The 17,954-nt window shown below is 44.2% G+C and overlaps 1 protein-coding gene across 1 annotated transcript in view; it reads left to right on the top strand.

Moving 5' to 3' along the window:
* cacna1ab (calcium channel, voltage-dependent, P/Q type, alpha 1A subunit, b) overlaps positions 1–17,954 on the top strand; it is a 115,492-nt gene that overhangs the window by 29,240 nt on the left and 68,298 nt on the right. The window contains exons 4-12 of the mRNA XM_061087939.1: positions 9,557–9,648; positions 9,929–10,081; positions 10,682–10,869; positions 12,870–12,973; positions 13,768–13,883; positions 14,613–14,657; positions 15,404–15,496; positions 15,611–15,808; positions 17,283–17,395. Of these exons, the coding sequence (XP_060943922.1) occupies positions 9,557–9,648; positions 9,929–10,081; positions 10,682–10,869; positions 12,870–12,973; positions 13,768–13,883; positions 14,613–14,657; positions 15,404–15,496; positions 15,611–15,808; positions 17,283–17,395 (1,102 nt within the window). The remainder of the gene's footprint in view (positions 1–9,556; positions 9,649–9,928; positions 10,082–10,681; positions 10,870–12,869; positions 12,974–13,767; positions 13,884–14,612; positions 14,658–15,403; positions 15,497–15,610; positions 15,809–17,282; positions 17,396–17,954) is intronic.

Below are 17,954 nucleotides of genomic sequence, written 5' to 3'. Positions count from 1 at the left end.
AACTAACGATGAATCTAATCTAAAGATGAGGGCTGCATGCTTCAACATGTGACTCTGGTCTATACCCAGGTTAAAGGATCTATTTAGCTGAATATACCACACTGGCAAAGATACCAGATGACATCAGAAGTCTGCGTCACTGCACGGACGACGACGACCGGCCGAGATCTGCGTCAGAAACGAGACCGAATACGAGAAACAGGAGATATTCATCCCGTCGTATCGACACAGACCTGCAGGGCTGAGGGGAAAAGAAATGAATCGAACATCAGCTCGGTTTTGCTCGAATCAGGTCACTCGGCGGCACCAGATCGAAATTTAATCAAGCATTAAGAATTGGTACGCGCAGGTGGAGGAGTCAGTACAGTGACTCCTCCGAGGAAATAAGTGTACGGACAGTGTGAGAGGAAATGAAGTTCGGCAGGGAGAGAAAAATGAGGTCGGAGGAAGGGAGGGAGAGAGGGAGGGAGTGAGGGAGGGAGGGAGAGAGGGAGGGAGAGAGGGAGGGAGAGTACCTGGTTGAAAATTGTCCCTTTGCCATCACTTCCATTATCATTATTGCTCTGCAGTCATTTACAGGCTCATCACTCTCCTATACGTTCTGCTATACCCTCCAACTCTGTGCCCTGCAGGCTGCTGCGTGGACACACACACACACACACACACACACACACACACACACACACACACACAGACACACACACACACACAGGTATCATCATGTCCTTTTGTTTAATAATACTCTGAGTCCTGAACAGGGCGTCTCGTTTTGATTTTTGGTTCAAAGCTTCCTCGTAGTTTAAAACCAAGCTTACACCTCAGAGGTTGATAGAAGAAGAGTTTCTGGTTTATCTTGTGGAAGATGTGAATGAGACAAAAGGTTTGTGTCTCTAGGTGTGTGTGTGTGTCTGTGTGTGTGTGTGTGTGTGTGTGTGTGTGTGTGTGTGTGTGTGTATAAAACTGGCCCTTTGAAAAGAATTGTGCAATAGAGTCGTCATCCTGTCCTTTTAGGCAAAATCTAGTTGTTTTTTTTATCATTTTACCAAAAGCCTCCCTCAGTGTGTGGTGAATTGTGCACCCACACACCCTTGTGAACAGAAATAGAGTCACAGACACAAACACACACCTACAGACACACAAAGTGGAAGCAGCAGCGTGATAAAGTTGGTTCTCTATCGCACCCACAGATGGACAAGCATCGTCCTGCTCGAGTCTCCTTTTGAGTTGCTTTTTGTGTGGCGTCAACTGTGTGTGTGTGTGTGTGTGTGTGTGTGTGTGTTTGTGTGTGTGTGTCTGTGTGTGTGTTTATAATGTGCGTCCTTAAGGGATTTTATTTTATTGGAAAGGCACTCCAGCCAAAACTTGGGGTGAAGTTAAACTTTAAATTGGCAAAGGCTCCATCACGTTGTATTTATGTCTCGTCCAATATCTCTGTTTTGGTCTCCACCATCTATTTTGGAAAAAGGCGAGACGTTTTGCCTGGATGTGTCACCAGTGACCCCTGGCACGTTTCATGTTTACATCTCTTGTTAATACATTTTTGATTAATGCAGCTTTAAAATATCAGTTTGAAGTTAGGGTTAGTTGAGGGTACTCGAATTACATTAATTTGCAGCCCAAAAAAAACTGCCAAGCCTCCACGGAAACCAAAATAAAAACCATTCAATACACACATTCAACATAAAGCTGCACGACATGTTGTATAAGTGCCAACACCCACCGACACACGGAGAGGAAAGACACACACGAGGACGCAGAAGTCCAGACGCCGTACGCTCGAGAGCTCCAAGAGTCACGCTGGCAGGAGACGGAGGGACAGGTGGGCCAATCAGCCGCCTGGCACGGGCCGCGAGGAGGCGACTGGTCGACGGGAAAACTGGAAGACGATGAGACACAGAAACGAGTGATGTAGATAAACTGGAGAGAGGAAAACAGACGAGTGGACGGAGGGAAGGACGGAGGAGGGATGTCACGGGGTGAAACTACACATCCAACATGAGCTGTGACAATGTGCAAATACAGAATGAAGGAGCGTCTGCTTGATCCTTGATCCTGAAATTCCGTGCGACTCTGAAATGGGTTGCAAGTGTTCCAAACACCTTCCAAAGTTTAACAACACAACGACAACACACCGGTTTGACTATGTTTGTCGGGCAAGTTTAAATTTAGCATCTCTGCTTCTCGTTTCCGACGTTCACAGGCGCCGGCCTCGCCCAGTGTTCCTCGGACAGCGTTCTTCTCTGGTATTTGACGGATCGTTGATGTAGACTTTGTCGCCTCATTGTGGTCTTGCGTGCTTGTTTGTGCGTTTGTAGTCATTTGTGTCAGAGATCTCTTGTATAATGAAAGTCGTGTGGATGGAGATGGAGAAGATCTACGCTCCGACACCCTCCAGTGGCCAGAGAGCGTTTGCTAAAGACACAGAAAACCTCCGCCAGGCAAATGAAGGTTAATAAAACATATATGTGATTAAAGGACAAGGGGGTGGACGGATGGAGAGAACAGGAGGCAGAAGGAAAGAGACTCCCTCTTCCTCCGTCCTCCATCTGATCATGCATGATGTCGAACGAGAGGAGGGCAGAAGCACCGAGAGAGGGAGGCAGCAGCAGCAGCTTGAGGGAGAGAAAAAGGGATGAAGGGAAAATAAGGGAGTTGGGTTGGGGGTGGAGGAGGTGGAGCGAGTCCATCAGCTGAGTGGTAGCACTCTGCTGAGATCAGCAGTAATGTGTGAGCGAGAAAACGAAGAGAGGGAACGGCGGAGGAAGAGGGAGATGAGGATGGAGAATGCGGTCAGAATGAGAGTGCTTCCATCCCGCCGCTGCCAGCGACAGCTTCAGCGGCGAGGAGACGGAGAGAGAGAGAGCTGGAAAAGACGGGCGGTGGAACGAGGGATGAAAAGAGACGCTCGAGCGGAGAGAGGAGAAAAAAAACATGTGGATTTGATGAAGTGCGAGAGAGGGAGGAAGAAACACCCCCGGCAGTACCCTCCCGGCTCACCTCCCCCCAGGTTATCTCCTAACGTCCCCTCTGAAACCAGCAGATAGACTCCTCCCATTAAGGTGAAGCGACTGGGGCATACCTTGGCGGAGGAGGTCGGGGGGGTGAGCGGTGACATAACAGTCATAAAGTGCTGCTTAACGTCCCGTGGCCGCAGCAGAGAACAGGGTCGGGGTGAAGGAGAGGAAGATCGTTTTGTTTTCCCGCCTTGATTTACCCCCCCCACGCCCCCCCCACTCTGTACCACACACATAGGACAGGATGTAAAGTACTCGATTACTTTCAGTACCAGCAGTCAACAACACAAATCCCTCAGTGCATCATCTCTAACATGTGTGTCCCCAAACTAACTTAATTCTGTGAAACCATCGACTTTATATAAAGACGGAGCGCCCCCTGGTGGGTGGAGCACAGGTCATAAGCCCCGCCTCCTCCATGTTAGCAGATTGCACGTGGACCAAACCAAAACGTCCTGGGTCCTTATTTTGATATTTTGTCGACCAATTTCCCGGATGTTGTCACCTTCAATGTCTGAACATATTGTTCAAATGCTTCAGCTGTGTAACATTGTCCGTCAGGTTTGTGTTTGTGTGTCTGTGTGTGTGTGTGTGTGTGTGTGTGTCTGTGTGTGTGTCTGTCAGGGAGGGGGATGAGGGCTCAGTGGGAGACACTAAGGGGACAGGAGCTCACACTGGGATGACACATGGCACTCCCACACTATTACCACACAATACACACATACACCACGTGCGTGTATACTTGTACACACACACACACACACACACACACACACACACACTCTACATATATAGCTCATGCACATGTCACTGGCTGGAACTGGTCCCAGTCTTTTGCATGTTGTGGGTTTTGGCAAAAGACAAAAGGACCAAGAAGCCACACGGTGAAGGAACACATTACACACAACACACTCGTGAATTAACACACAGGGTCTCTACAGGTCAGTTGTGTGTCTGTGGCTTCAAATACACTAAAGTATCATCTGTGAGAGAAATGGACCTTAGGTAATGTTTTGCTTATTATTACAGTTTTCATAGCTGTTTGTCTGTGAGAGAGACCACTGTATTGCATCGTGTAACTGTGTGGATGGTAAAAACGTTACGTACCACCGTAGCTCGGTGTAGCACGACAACAGACGACACATTTTACCGCACACACCAAGTCAGAAGAAAATTTTGATCCACTGTCTAGATCATTCATGGGAAACACTGGCCTTGGTGGAGGTTTGTGTTCTTATTAGCCTTCTAGTTATTTAGTTTACCGCATAACACAGTTACCTCACCACCAGGGGGCGCTTGGTCAGTGGGACAAACAATCGTTCAGAAATCCAACAAATCGAAATGCTCCAAAGAACAGCCCGAAATCACTGGTTTAAGATTTGACTGCAACTTCCCAACACTTACATGTGACTCTATGTGTTTGTGTGTGTATGTGGGGATTTGGTGTTTGTGTGTACCGCTAACACAACAACTTCAGTGTTGAACACAAAAGCAGCAGCAGAGAAAGTAGGTCATTCATACCTGGGCTGCGCTGCATCGTGCACTGTGTAAGTGTGCAGAGGATGCACATATACACACATGTAGATCTGATGTGTGTGTGTGTGTGTCTGTGTTTGTATGCGGTAAAATGATGCATTTGGTGAGTGTGTGTTTGTGTCTGCATGCAACCTTTGCTGATGTGAACGTACTGTACTGTACTCACCATGCACAGGAGCTGCTATTAGAACAAGGTGGGAGGGGGTAGGTAAGGATAGTGTGTGTGTGTGTGTGTGTGTGTGTGTGTGTGTGTGTGTGTGTGTGTGTGTGTGTGTGTGTGTGTGTGTGTGTGTGTGTGTGTGTGTGTGTGGATGCAGGGGTTCGGAGGGGTTGAAAAACAATCGCTGGGAGACTTCTCATCCCCGTTGCTGCGGCAATGCCGAGATTCCATCAATGAGCCGGCGCTGCGTTGCCCTGGCAACACTTATGAATGAGAGCAGGTCGGTAACCGTGGAGACTCGGCAAAGAGAGGAATTGCCGGTTGCCATGGCAATGCCACGAACCGGGGGGGGAAGACCGAGCGAAGCGAAGGTGGAGAGTGACCTCCGAGATCTCCGTCATCATCGGGGGACGGAGATCATCGGCGTCGTGAAATCGGCGTCACGTGATTTCTGTCGATGGTTTGAAACTCAGATCGTAACATCAGCAGTGAAATCACATGATGGAAGAAATCAATTCATGTTCATTTCAACAATCGCTAAAAAGTTATGAATAAATAACCAGTGATATCGGATCAAGACTAGAGGAGAGAGCATCATTAATTACAGATGTCATTACGCTGGCTGTGTTTCAGGAATTATTACCAGTTTGTCTTCAACACTGAACTGGTTTAAATTAAAAATATATATTTGCGTGGTCACAGACTTTCTAAAATTTAGATGTTTAGCTCTTTTGTTGCCGTGTGAGAACATTTAACATTAAGTTGTTTTGTGGAAACTCGACAAACGCACGTGTGATGATTTGATAGTTTCCTGATAACCTCCGTCACAGAGGTTCTATCTAATCCCTCCCCCCCTGCTGGTTTGTGTTACTGGTTCGATACAAGATTACGCAAAAAACTACAGAACAGATTAATATGAAACCTGGTGGAGGGATGTGCTGAGTCAGGAAGATACAAATGCAGGTTTTTTCATTCTTTTACTTTAACATTGAACGATGTGGTTCTCAGATAATCATTCATGAATCTTGATTTAAAAAGTAAGGCCGTAGGCGATTTTAAGAATAAAAATAAAATTTAACTGGGATGATGAATTTAAATGTTTCAGTTGATATTAATGGGACTAACCATAAACAATACAAATTGCCTTTTTTCTTTGGGTTTCGCACTCGCATCCCACAGACGGAACGATGTGTGATTCAGTGATTTGCGGTGATTGAATTGAGAAGGAAACACCTTCTATTCCATCTTGACCATTAATTTCATACAGCATACATACTGTTAAAAGTGCTTAAAGTGTGTGTATGTGTGTGTGTGTGTGTGTGTGTGTGTGTGTGTGTGTGTGTGTGTGTGTGTGTGTGTGTGTGTGTGTGTGTGCTTTACAGGCTCATGTTAGGTGTTTCCCAGCAGTGAGAGCCTCTGTCATCACCGTCCAAACACCTTCTCCCTCTGCAGATAAAACTCTCCTCCTCTCTTTTCTTTGGGGTCTCTCATCCCCCCCCCCCCCCCCCTCGACAGTTGAATCTCACACTTCCGACACACAGGACCATCACTCTCTTTCAATCTGCTCACTCTCCCTCCCTCTCTGTCTCTCCGGGGACGCTGCGTCTCTTCCCTCTCGGTGTCTCGGTGTTTCATCGAGTTTCCTCTCGCCTCCCGAGCCGTCTCCTGTGTTTGTAGAGTTCCTGTCAGTCAAAGGATGACGAGTCGAGTTCCAGAGAAACAATGGAACCTGCAACAGGAGCTCAAGACCAGGATTTAATGTAAAATATTACAGTTAATCTTTAGCAGCAGCAATTCACATAGATTGTTATCCAGTCACAGAGTTGGATTGTAATTGCTGCAAACAGTTGTCGGGGAAGAACTCGAACATTTTGCAAAAGCAAAAGTACAAATAACTAAAACTACCACATTTACTTATTACTTTCTCACTACTGAGTGCTGTCACTGCAGGAGGCGGGGTATAATGTTACCTGCTCGCTCTGATTGGATCAATGGACCAATTCCCCACTCGTTATTGGTTGATATAATTGCTACTTTGAGGCAGTGGAACTCTCCTCGTCTTTCTCTGCCTTGTCAAAAGATAAATCTTGTAGTTGGGATCATCCTCACGGCCGCGGTGATTCTATTTGAATTTATTCGTTGCAATTGTCATGTTTTTTGCATTTTTGCTTCATTTATTAGTCATAATCTCGGAGGTTAAAACCTTTGGACGAAACCTTATTGAATAACAGAAACTTGTATCTATTCTCCTCCTGATCATTGGATCTTCCAATGTTTCTCTTCAACAAGGACAGTAGACAATCATTATTTCATAAAGACAATTTATTTATTTATTATTATCTTGCAACGATAAAGGCTACGTGAACTCTGCTTTAAAAGATAAAAGATAAACAAAGTGGAGTTTATTTAAAGTCACAGAGCGCCGTCTTCAGGCCCCATGAACCTATTTCCACTCTTAAAAGTTTAAAGCAGATGTCAGGATGATACTAAATCCAAGTTATAAAATAGAACAATGAAAATCTAATCACATAAATAATAGATAATCATATTCCCTGTTTCTGCAGCACTTTATCTCCTTTCTGTTGACTTGTACCTGCCCTATCTCTCTCTCTCTCTTCACGCTCATGTTCCTGTTCTAATATTTATTCTATCATCCCTCCATCCCCGTCACCCACCGCTCGCTGCTCCCTCTACTGGCCACCTTCACGCACTGTGAGCAGGTTCAGCCGTTGCCAGGGGTGACTGCATCCTGGAGGTTTCGGGTTGTCTGGCAGCAGCGGACAGTTGCCGTCTCGCACGGATGAATCCTGAATCTCTGCGTTCGCCTTCGAATGAAATGTACACGAGGAAGGAAGAAAAAAAACAGAAGCGGGGAAATGGTACGAAAACAAACAGGACGAAGGGCGGAGGATGAGATTCGAGATATCTAAACAGACCCTTTGCTCTTTTGCGTCATCCGTCTTCTCATCCGTGCATAAATCCAAATGATCGTCCGAAGCCTTGATGGCTCCGGTGGAAGATCATAAGACATAGAAACAAGAGTCAAAATTACAAATGAAAACTGCAAGATTCCCTCCATTCAAATACGTAGATTTAACATCACACGTAAGTGCCGTGCTCTTCACACAGAGACGTGATCTCTCCGTGAGGATCCGAGCTGGACCTCAGGCTGTTTGCTTATTTTGCTGATGTCCAGTGATTCTGCAGCGCGGCCTCCAGCTCTGGCAGTTAAAAAGCCATTGAGGGAATGAGGGGCTTGGCTGCCGGTACGGTGTCGGTTAATAAATGTCCTCTTACTGGGATTAGCAGCCGACCTGGAGAGAGAGGGTGATGATGATGGGGAGGAGGAGGAGGGAGGACGGAGCAGGAACAGGACGGAGGACGATGGAGGAGGCTGAATTTAACAGAAATTCTTAATTTAGATGAACTTTTCTCTCTGGATATTTTTCACCTTTTTCTTTATCTTCGTGCTTCGTTTTCTCCTGCCACCTCCTGCAAACACCTGCAAATACCTTTTTATTGTTGAAAATAGGAAGTGGTATTGATTGTGCATCCTGCTGGATGAGGTGAACTTGTCTGCATGGTCCAGGTTTTGTGTGATGAAGATGAAGATCAGATGCAAACAGCGCAGGTGTATTATAAAGACAGATTCCGGATTAAACCAAACGAGTCGGCATTGAGATTCCCCTCGTGGCGTCTCTGTGATGGTACAGTCCCAGGCAAAGCTGTGTTTGTTAGTCTGGGACCTGCGAGAGGAACATGTGACTCCTGCAGAGCTCTGAGGAACCAGGTCAAAGGTCATTCTGTGTAAAATAGACCTTTATTTTTTTTTAACATCAATAGTGGTTTTGATTTTGAATGCCTCTGATCTCAGGTCAAAGTCCGCCCACGTACTGTGCTCCTCCCCCTGGCCTCTCCCTCTCTCTCTCTCTCTCTCTCTCTCTATCCCTCTCTTGATCTCTCCATCTCTCTCTCTCTCTCCTCCTCGGAGCATCCCCTCTCTACGCCCCCACACTCCCCTCCCTCCTTCCTGTTGGACAGACCCTGCCTTCCGCCCCCGTATGAGACAGAGCATGGAAATTTCCAACCTGTCTCTAACTGACTTCACACACGTACATGCACACACACACACACACACACACACACACACACACACACACACACACACACACACACACACACACACACACACACACACAGAGCTGTCAGAACTGCCAGGTTTGTGCTGTGGGAGCCAACTGACTGTTCGTGAGTTAGTGACTTAATCACTCCTGTTATAATTGTTCATTTTAAACCTAGTTACAGTAGCACATGTAATTAGGTGCAAAATCCTGAATTAATTAATCGTGGAGTTCGTTCAAACACGTAACAAATTCAAACAGTATTTCTTCATATTTAATCTCCATTCGTGTTCTATTTCCTCGATTGTTCTGCAGCTTCGGACGCAAACCGCTCATCAGCAGAAAGAATCTGTTTGTTTAAGGTGGAACCACAGGAAGCTTGAAGTGTCCTCAGATAAATACTCAGTCACTTTCTGACTGCCTGCTTCAATTCCTGCTAGATTATTAATTTAATTTATTTCTCAGAGAATAAATCATTGATCTTGATGAAAAATGTGGAAACGTTTATTGGACTGATGTTCATGTGATCTGTGACCTGGCCTCTGCAGGTGATGATGGTGTGGACACGTTAATTTGTCTTTGCTCAGCAGAGTGAACGAGTCAGTGTTCAATAAACAGAACGCGGGTGTGTCTTAAAAGACTGTTTTTGACGATACAATAATTTTCCCTCCCTCTCTCTCTCTCTCTCCCTCTCTCTCTCCCTCCCTCCCTCTCTCTCCCTGCAGTATTTTGTCCTCGGTGGGGTCTCAGCTCGACCTGAGGACGCTACGAGCCGTCAGAGTGCTGCGACCTCTGAAACTGGTGTCTGGGATTCCCAGTAAGTGTTTGAGCAATGACGATAGTCGCTTCCATACAAACTGTGTCTCTCTCCTTCCGACTGCAACATATGACGTGAAACACTGAAACAAATAACACAATTTGCGACAACTGGAAAACGCTGTTAAACAAGGGTTTTGTTGATATCAGCTACACAGTTACTACAGTTTATCTATAAACACATTAATCCAGTTGCTGGTTATTCACTGTCCACTTAGTTCTTTTTGATTGAAGCCCCAGCAACACTGTCCTGACTCTTTGTTTTGCGCTGTGTCCTCCAGGCCTGCAGGTGGTGCTCAAGTCCATTATGAAGGCCATGATCCCCCTGCTGCAGATCGGCCTGCTGCTGTTCGTGGCCATCCTCATGTTCGCCATCATCGGCCTGGAGTTCTACATGGGGAAGTTCCACACCACCTGCTACGATGAATTCACAGGTGAAATAAAAAGACGGAAAATATACTTTTTTTATCTTTAAAAATTTTCAAAGAAAGATGGAGGCCACGTCCGCTCCCAAAAGTGAAGCCAAGTTATCTGATTCTGTGGCTGGCTGCAGTAAGTGTCATACAGCCTGCCTCCTCCATGTTCGCAGATGGGACATTCAGGTTCCTGGTAACGTGCTTGCTGACTCACTGTCAAACTGTTCAATTCATATTTACCTATATTTTATATATATCCTTACACTTAAGTACTGCAAGATACGTATTATTACTCACTGACGCCTATTTTTGACCCTTGCTGCTGTAATATCTGTTTTATCTCATCCTATCCTAACTTATCATGTGGTTCAATGGGAACACAGATTTTTTTCATAGTTCTGCTGTTTTAAATATGCACCACAGCCCTGGAACTGGCACGCCAAAGTGGAATGCCGCCATTATTAAATTAAAACAGCAGGTTTTATCTCCAAAAACAGCTTTTAGATCAAACACAACGGTTTGTCTCGTCAAAAATGTATTTGAACCGTTTTACTTGGTTTTAAATCGCGGATCTTTCCTTCTCTCCGTCTCTCTCTCTCTCTCTCTCTCTCCGACCAGGCGAGGTGGTGGACGAGTTGCCGTGTGGCGAAGCGTTGCCGTCCCGGTTGTGTCCGAACGGCACGAAGTGTAAAGGCGGCTGGATCGGACCCAACTACGGCATCACGCAGTTCGACAACATCCTGTTTGCCGTGCTCACCGTCTTCCAGTGCATCACCATGGAGGGATGGACAGAGATGCTGTACTACGTGAGTTCTACACGACTGTAGTTTGAATCCTGTTGATACCAGATCACTAATGTTAACCAGACGGTTATAGATAGATAGATAGATAGAATCCTTTATTAGTCCCACAGTGGGGAAATTTGAGGGTTTTACATCAGCAGCGCAGGCACAGTGCAACAAGAACAAACGAAAGAGCAAAACAACAAAGTAAGAAACAAAAAACAACAATGAGCAAAAAGAAAAACAGTCAAACAGTCAAATAAGCAAATAAATAGTAAGTAGTAGAACAACTGAACAATACAATTAAATAATTAGATAATTAAATTAAATAATTAAATAAATTAAATTGCAAATATTGTGTTGTGTGTTAATGGGGTCACAGCTGGTTATACAGTCTGACAGCAGCGGGAAGGAAGGACCTGTTTACTCACATATTCACCTGAACGTGAAGGTTTAAACACATATTTATACATGTGTACATGTTATTATTATTATATTTACTATTATTATTATATATACTGTTGCTGCCATTATTACTATATACTGCTATTATATTGGTATAATTACTATCATATATAAATATATATTATGTTATATTATATACTATATATACTGTACTACTTTTATATACTGTCTAACAATAACATTACCATCATATCATCAGTACTATTACCATCATCTTGCCACTGCACCTTATCTACCTATTTATCTTGTGTTTCTGTTTTTATTCTTTCTACCTCAATATTTTTTATTTTATTCTATTGTATTGTATTGTATTGTATTGTATTCAAATATACCGGCTGCTATGACGACTAAATTTTCCCTTCGGGGATGAAAAATCTATCTATCTATCTATCTATCTATCTATCTATCTATCTATCTATCTATCTATCTATCTATCTATCTATCTATCTATCTATCTATCTATCTATCTATCTATCTATCTATCTATCTATCTATCTATCTATCTATCTATCTATCTATCTATCTATCTATCTATCTATCTATCTATCTATCTATCTCTCTATCTATCTGAACACTTTTTAGATGTTATACAAGTAAATACTCTTACACTGTTTGAATATCTTGGTCACACAGTAGACACCGTATCAATAAATAATCTCCAGTATGTTGAGCACAGAACTTGAACTTACTGTACATTTTACTGTACAGTACTTCTTGATATTTGTTGTAATGAAGAAGCAAAATATGATTTTCCTGGGTTTGTGGCTGTCTGTAAAATCCCAACCTGTGTTTAGCTCAAGGACTTGTGGAGGTTTCATTCAGCTAAATGAGGCGTAAAACACCATTTATTTGTCTTCGAGACGCTCTCTCTCTCTCTCTTTATTATTCTTCTTTCTTTATCCGTCTTCTCATCTGTCCTTCGCCAGCCTTCGCTGTCGCTCTCCCTCTCTCTCCGCCGCCTCCCTCTCTTCCTCTCTCTATTCCCGTCTCGCTCTATATTTAACATCTCTTCTGATGGATGGAGGCCGACTCACACAGGCAGTCGGAGGGAAACCAATGAAAGTTTAATAGAGAACGAGCGGCTCTCAGGGTGCCGTGCAGTATGAGAACCGAACCCGTGCACGCAGCTCTGCAGCAGCAGATAATAATCAGCTGATAGTTCCATTAGAGAATTACACGGGTCACAGAAACACGATATCCCCCCCCCGGCAACCTGATTCCTCTGATTGTCGGCTGGGTTTGTTTGGTGAAAGGAGGAAGTGACACAGTGTCGCTGCGTCTCACAGACACGTCGGTGCAATCGATGTCTGTGAAAGCAAAGTAATGACACAGAACATGATGTGCACCCCCACCCCCCCCACGCTCCTGCACCCGGGTCAGGCTTAAGGTTCGGGAGAGGGTCATTTCTGAACCGGCAAACATTTCACTTCTCCTCTGATCTTATGCAGTTCAGGAACAGTTGCGGTGTTTTTGATTTGTCCGGTCTGGTAACAGAACATAGAGATTTGTATGTGTTAATGAAAGTGTCCTAACTGGTGTGTGTGTGTGTGTCTGTGCAGAGTAACGATGTGGAGGGCAGCGCCTGGAACTGGCTGTACTACATCCCCCTCATCATCATCGGCTCCTTCTTCATGCTCAACCTGGTGCTGGGCGTGCTCTCAGGGTACGCTCCTCATCACATGTTCACCTCACTAAAAGCTCTAATACGTATTGTACATAGGGTTGCAAAATTCCGGGAATATTCAAAGTTGGACACTTTCCATGGGAATTAACGGGAATTAACGGGAATATACGGGAATTAACAGGAATAAACGGGAATATACGGGAATTAACGGGAATAAACTGGAAATGTTGTGGGTAATTTATACTAAGTGTATTTACCTTGTCATATACAGACATAAATATAAACATTTTGTTTTGTCAAAGGCTGATTTGAGCCCTGAGGAAACTTTGGGCACTTGACTATATGCTTCTGCATCGTTGTGTCATTCTTAACATCAATCAATCAATCAATCAATCAAGTTTTATTTGTATAGCCCACATTCACAAATAACAATTCGTCTCATAGGGCTTTAACATTGTGTGACATCCTCTGTCCTTAACCCTCAGCAAGAGTAAGAAACATAGGTCTTTGCACAGTATTTGCAAATGTACACAGCCTTTCCTTCTACATTGGATGGGCTGAAATGTCTCCACACATGAGAGAGTGCACGTGGCATTGTTCTTTAGATTAAGATGAGTTATGAATGATGTTTTTATTGCTCAGCGTTTAATTTGCGTATTTTTTTTTTTTTTCAAAATTCCCCAAATTCCCGAGCTAAACTTCCCATGGAAACTTTCCGCCCCTTTGCAACCCTTATTGTACATCCTCATTTATTCTACATTATTGCATAATCTATATTTTTTGGGGAAATATTAAATAGAAAATGTAGAAAAACTGACAATTGTCTCCCACAGTGAATTTGCCAAAGAGAGAGAGCGGGTGGAGAACAGGAGCGAGTTCCTGAAGCTGAGGCGACAGCAGCAGATCGAGAGAGAGCTGAACGGATACCTGGAGTGGATCTGCAAAGCAGGTCGGTGCCCCCCCCCCCACTCCGGTCCCTGAGTCCACACACACATACACACAAGAGGCGCCATGTTTTATCAACATGGCGCCTCTTGCAGTCTAAAACACCAGCAGATCAGTATAGGCAACTAAATAAAAATGTAGCCTCACATAACTACGCCACTAGACGAGCAACAGAAGGAAGGTTTTCTCTCCCCAGAGCTAAAACCAATTTTCTTAAACGCACTGTGGGATACAGAGCCATGAAGTCATGGAACCAACAGAAATTATAAACGTGACACGTAAATGTATGTTCAAAAAGCAAATAATGAGACACTTGGGTACAACATACTTGTGACACTAGATGGTGATGTACTGTACATGAATGTGTAGTATTCTCTTACATGGTTTGATGTTTTCGCTTCTATGGAATTACCTATCAGTGTTTGATATCATGACAAAGGTAAAACTGCATAACCACTAACTTATTTTTGATATCTGTAACCTATAATTGTATGATCATTATTTAATGTATTTTAACTTTTGTTATTACTTATTTAACGTATGTTTTAAATGTTTGATAGTGGTACTGTAATGTATGTTTTAAATGTTTGATATCTGTCTGTATGTCTTCAAAGTGGACCCCACTAAAAGTAGCTCTGTCTTAGGGAGGAGCTAATGGGGATCCTTCTAAATAAACAAAGAAACACACACCTCACACAGCGTGCTGACACACTGTTTTCTTTCCTTCCTACAGAGGAGGTGATTCTGGCCGAGGACGACACCACAGTGAACTTTGATGGTATTGACCTTCCTCCAATTTGAGTTGTGTGTATGTGTGATGCAGAGAAGAAGAGACGGTGCTAACTAGGTTACTACGGCAACAGTCCAATCTCCTGTCGATCTCAATGTTAAAGAAAGTGAGAATCCGCCCCCTGGTCAGGAAATATCCCAACATGCAACGGGGTTCTTCCCTGACCCCAGGGTGATCCGTTTATACATGTGTGTGTAATCTTGTTGTTTTTGTCATGAGCAGAACTTCTATTGTGCTGGTTTGGGTCGTTGTTGTGACAATCCTGAACTAGGCAGGGACTCAGTTGCAAAGAAAGCTCCTGAGACAGAAAAATAAAGTATCAAATAAAACTTTACTTAAGTAGTCCAAAGGTAACAAGTCCATACAGGGAACAGGCAGAAATCCAATGTTGTAAATCCAAAAACCAGGTAGTCAAAACACGGAAGAATTCGCTGGAGAGCATGTACACACAGAGGGGAAACACAGGGTATAGATAGGGAATGCTTAATGACAAAACAGGTACAGGTGTGTGGGGAAACCAACAGGAAGTAAAGCTAGACAAAAGACACAAGAAACCAGACATCAAAATAAAACAGGAAGTGAAATCCAAACAGACACAGACTGAACAGATTGTTACAGTTGTGTGTTTAGCGTTTTCGGGATCTCTTCCCCTATTCGTGTTATTGAGGGATTTCTTGCAAGATGCAGCTGCAAGTGACAAAGTTTGATCAAAAACATTCTTCTACTCGCGACAGGTACGAGACGACGGCCGACCATCAAAACCAAAAACAACAAGACGGAGCTGCTGAACCCTGAGGAGGGCGAGGACAACATGGGAGACGCCGTCGGTAAGAGAAACACAAAAAACCCTTTCACTGCTGTGACCTGTGACCTGTGACCTGTGACCTGTGCAACAAACCGTCACTCACACTCCCTAACACCCCCCCCCCCCTCGCTGTTAGGTTTCGCCCGCTCCAGTATCAAGAGCAGTAAGGACGGGTCCAACTACAACAAGAAGGAGCGACGACTGAGATTCTTCATCCGCAAGATCGTGAAGACGCAGACGTTCTATTGGACCGTCCTGTGCCTGGTGGGCCTCAACACCATGTGTGTGGCTGCGGTGCACTACAACCAGCCGGAGATGCTGTCCGACTTCCTGTGTGAGTGAGCGCACACACACACACACAAACACATCGGCAGATAGATATTCTCTTAGTTTAGTCCCAACTAGGGTTGCAAAATTCCGGGAATATTCAAACTTGGAAACTTTCCATGGGAATATACGGGAATAAACTGGAAATGTTGTGGGTAATTTATACTAACTGTATTTACCTTGTCATATACAGACATAAATATAAACATTTTGTTTTGTCATAGGCTGATTTGAGCCCTGAGGAAACTTTGGGCACTTGACTATATGCTTCTGCATCGTTGTGTCATTCTTAACATAGGTCTTTGCACAGTATTTGCAAATGTACACAGCCTTTCCTTCTACATTGGATGGGGTGAAATGTCTCCACACATGAGAGAGTGCACGTGGCATTGTTCTGTAGAATAAGATGAGAAAAAAGTTTGTAAAAAAACACTAATGCAATGCCAGAGATATAAATAGTTAGCCAAACAATTGGAATCGTCTGTAAACATATTTTACAATTGATGGATAAATGAATGGGAATAGTCTAGATGAACAGATGAACAATCCTCAATCAGCATGCTAATATATTTTCCCAGTAATATCATGGAAACTTACCTGACTAGTCCTGCACTCTACAGCAGGCCTCAATAGCCCTGCTGTAGAGTGAAGGATGCTGGGAGTTATCTGTGCATGTGATGGAAGAATGCACAGTGGAGGCTTAATACTCAACGTTCCATACATCTTTAAAATAGAGTTTTGAATGATGTTTTTATTGCTCAGCGTTTAATTTGCTCATTTTTTTTTTTTCAAAATTCCCGAGCTTAACTTCCCATGGAAACTTTCCGCCCCTTTGCAACCCTAGTCCCAACTGCTAACATGGTGGAGGTTTTTGATTTATCAGCTGTTCTGCCGTCAATCACCAGGGGGCGAGCGGGACACTTTACTTTTTAGGAGCTGTCATAAGTCACGAGTCCAATAAAATGGTTGCTGACGTGCTCTGGCCTCACTTTGCATTTTCATTCTCAATGTGACTCAAGACACAGACGTGCTGCTGTTGACATGAGCAGACACACACACACACACACACACACACACACACACACACACACACACACACACACACACACACAAACACACACACAGAGTCAGCTCATTGTCCCTGGCCAGTGTCCAGTGTCATTAGCATATGAAGCTGTAGCCGCTGATGGAGTCCATTCATCCAACTTCCACTCCTCTGACTCCCTCGTTTGCCTTCTTCTCTTTTGTTTTTCATCCCCTCCTCTCTCACTTTCTGTCCTAATCTACTCTCTCTCTCTCTCTCTGCCTTCCTCTCTTCACACTTTGTTATCTTTCACTCCCACTGTCGTCTTTCCTCCGAAATCTCAACCCTTGCCTTCCATTCTCCCATTCTCCATCCCTCACTCCCTCCCTCCCTCCTTTCCTTTCCTTTCCTCCCTCCTTCCTTTCCTCGCTCTCTACTTGTCCTTCCCTCCCTCCAGTCTATGCAGAGTTTATCTTCCTCGGTCTGTTCATGTCCGAGATGTGTATCAAGATGTATGGTCTGGGCATCCAGCCCTACCTCCACTCCTCATTCAACTGCTTCGACTGTGTGGTGAGTGAACACACTCACACACACACACACACACACACACTCACACACACACACACACACACACACACACACATTCGGCTCGTAAGTATCAGGACTTGATGACAAATCCGCACTCAACAAATTTGAGTAATAGATTTTTCTTCCGTTGCCCTGCGACAGTGACGCAGAGCAGATTCAGCTTCGTGTTGGTTTCTGGCTCAAAGTGCAGGAGCTGTGTTTTCATTTGTCAGGCTGACGTTGTTACTGACAGCTCACTTCACATCGCACTGGGACTCAGATCCTGATAAAGCGTCTCCACGTCCGACTGCGTTCAGGCAGCCGCTCGGGTCAAACTCTCCCGATGCAGCAGGGTGGAGCTCTGCGGCTGAATTGTTTTATTTGGGATCAAAGTTTTTAAACATGTGAACGTGTCCTCCTTGCCATTTATATGACAACATATTTGGATATGTATATATATATATAAATAAGCTGTCTTAGTATTTCAATATTAACAATGCAGTTAACAGTAATGTCACAAACCAAATAAATGTTTTTTTTGTCTGTATTGTCTTTAAAGGAC

Source organism: Limanda limanda, chromosome 2, assembly GCF_963576545.1.
Source record: "Limanda limanda chromosome 2, fLimLim1.1, whole genome shotgun sequence".
In the NCBI taxonomy this organism is placed as follows: Eukaryota; Metazoa; Chordata; class Actinopteri; order Pleuronectiformes; family Pleuronectidae; genus Limanda; species Limanda limanda.
Note: the sequence above shows the minus strand (reverse complement) of the source record. Positions and strands in the feature narration are given on the sequence as shown.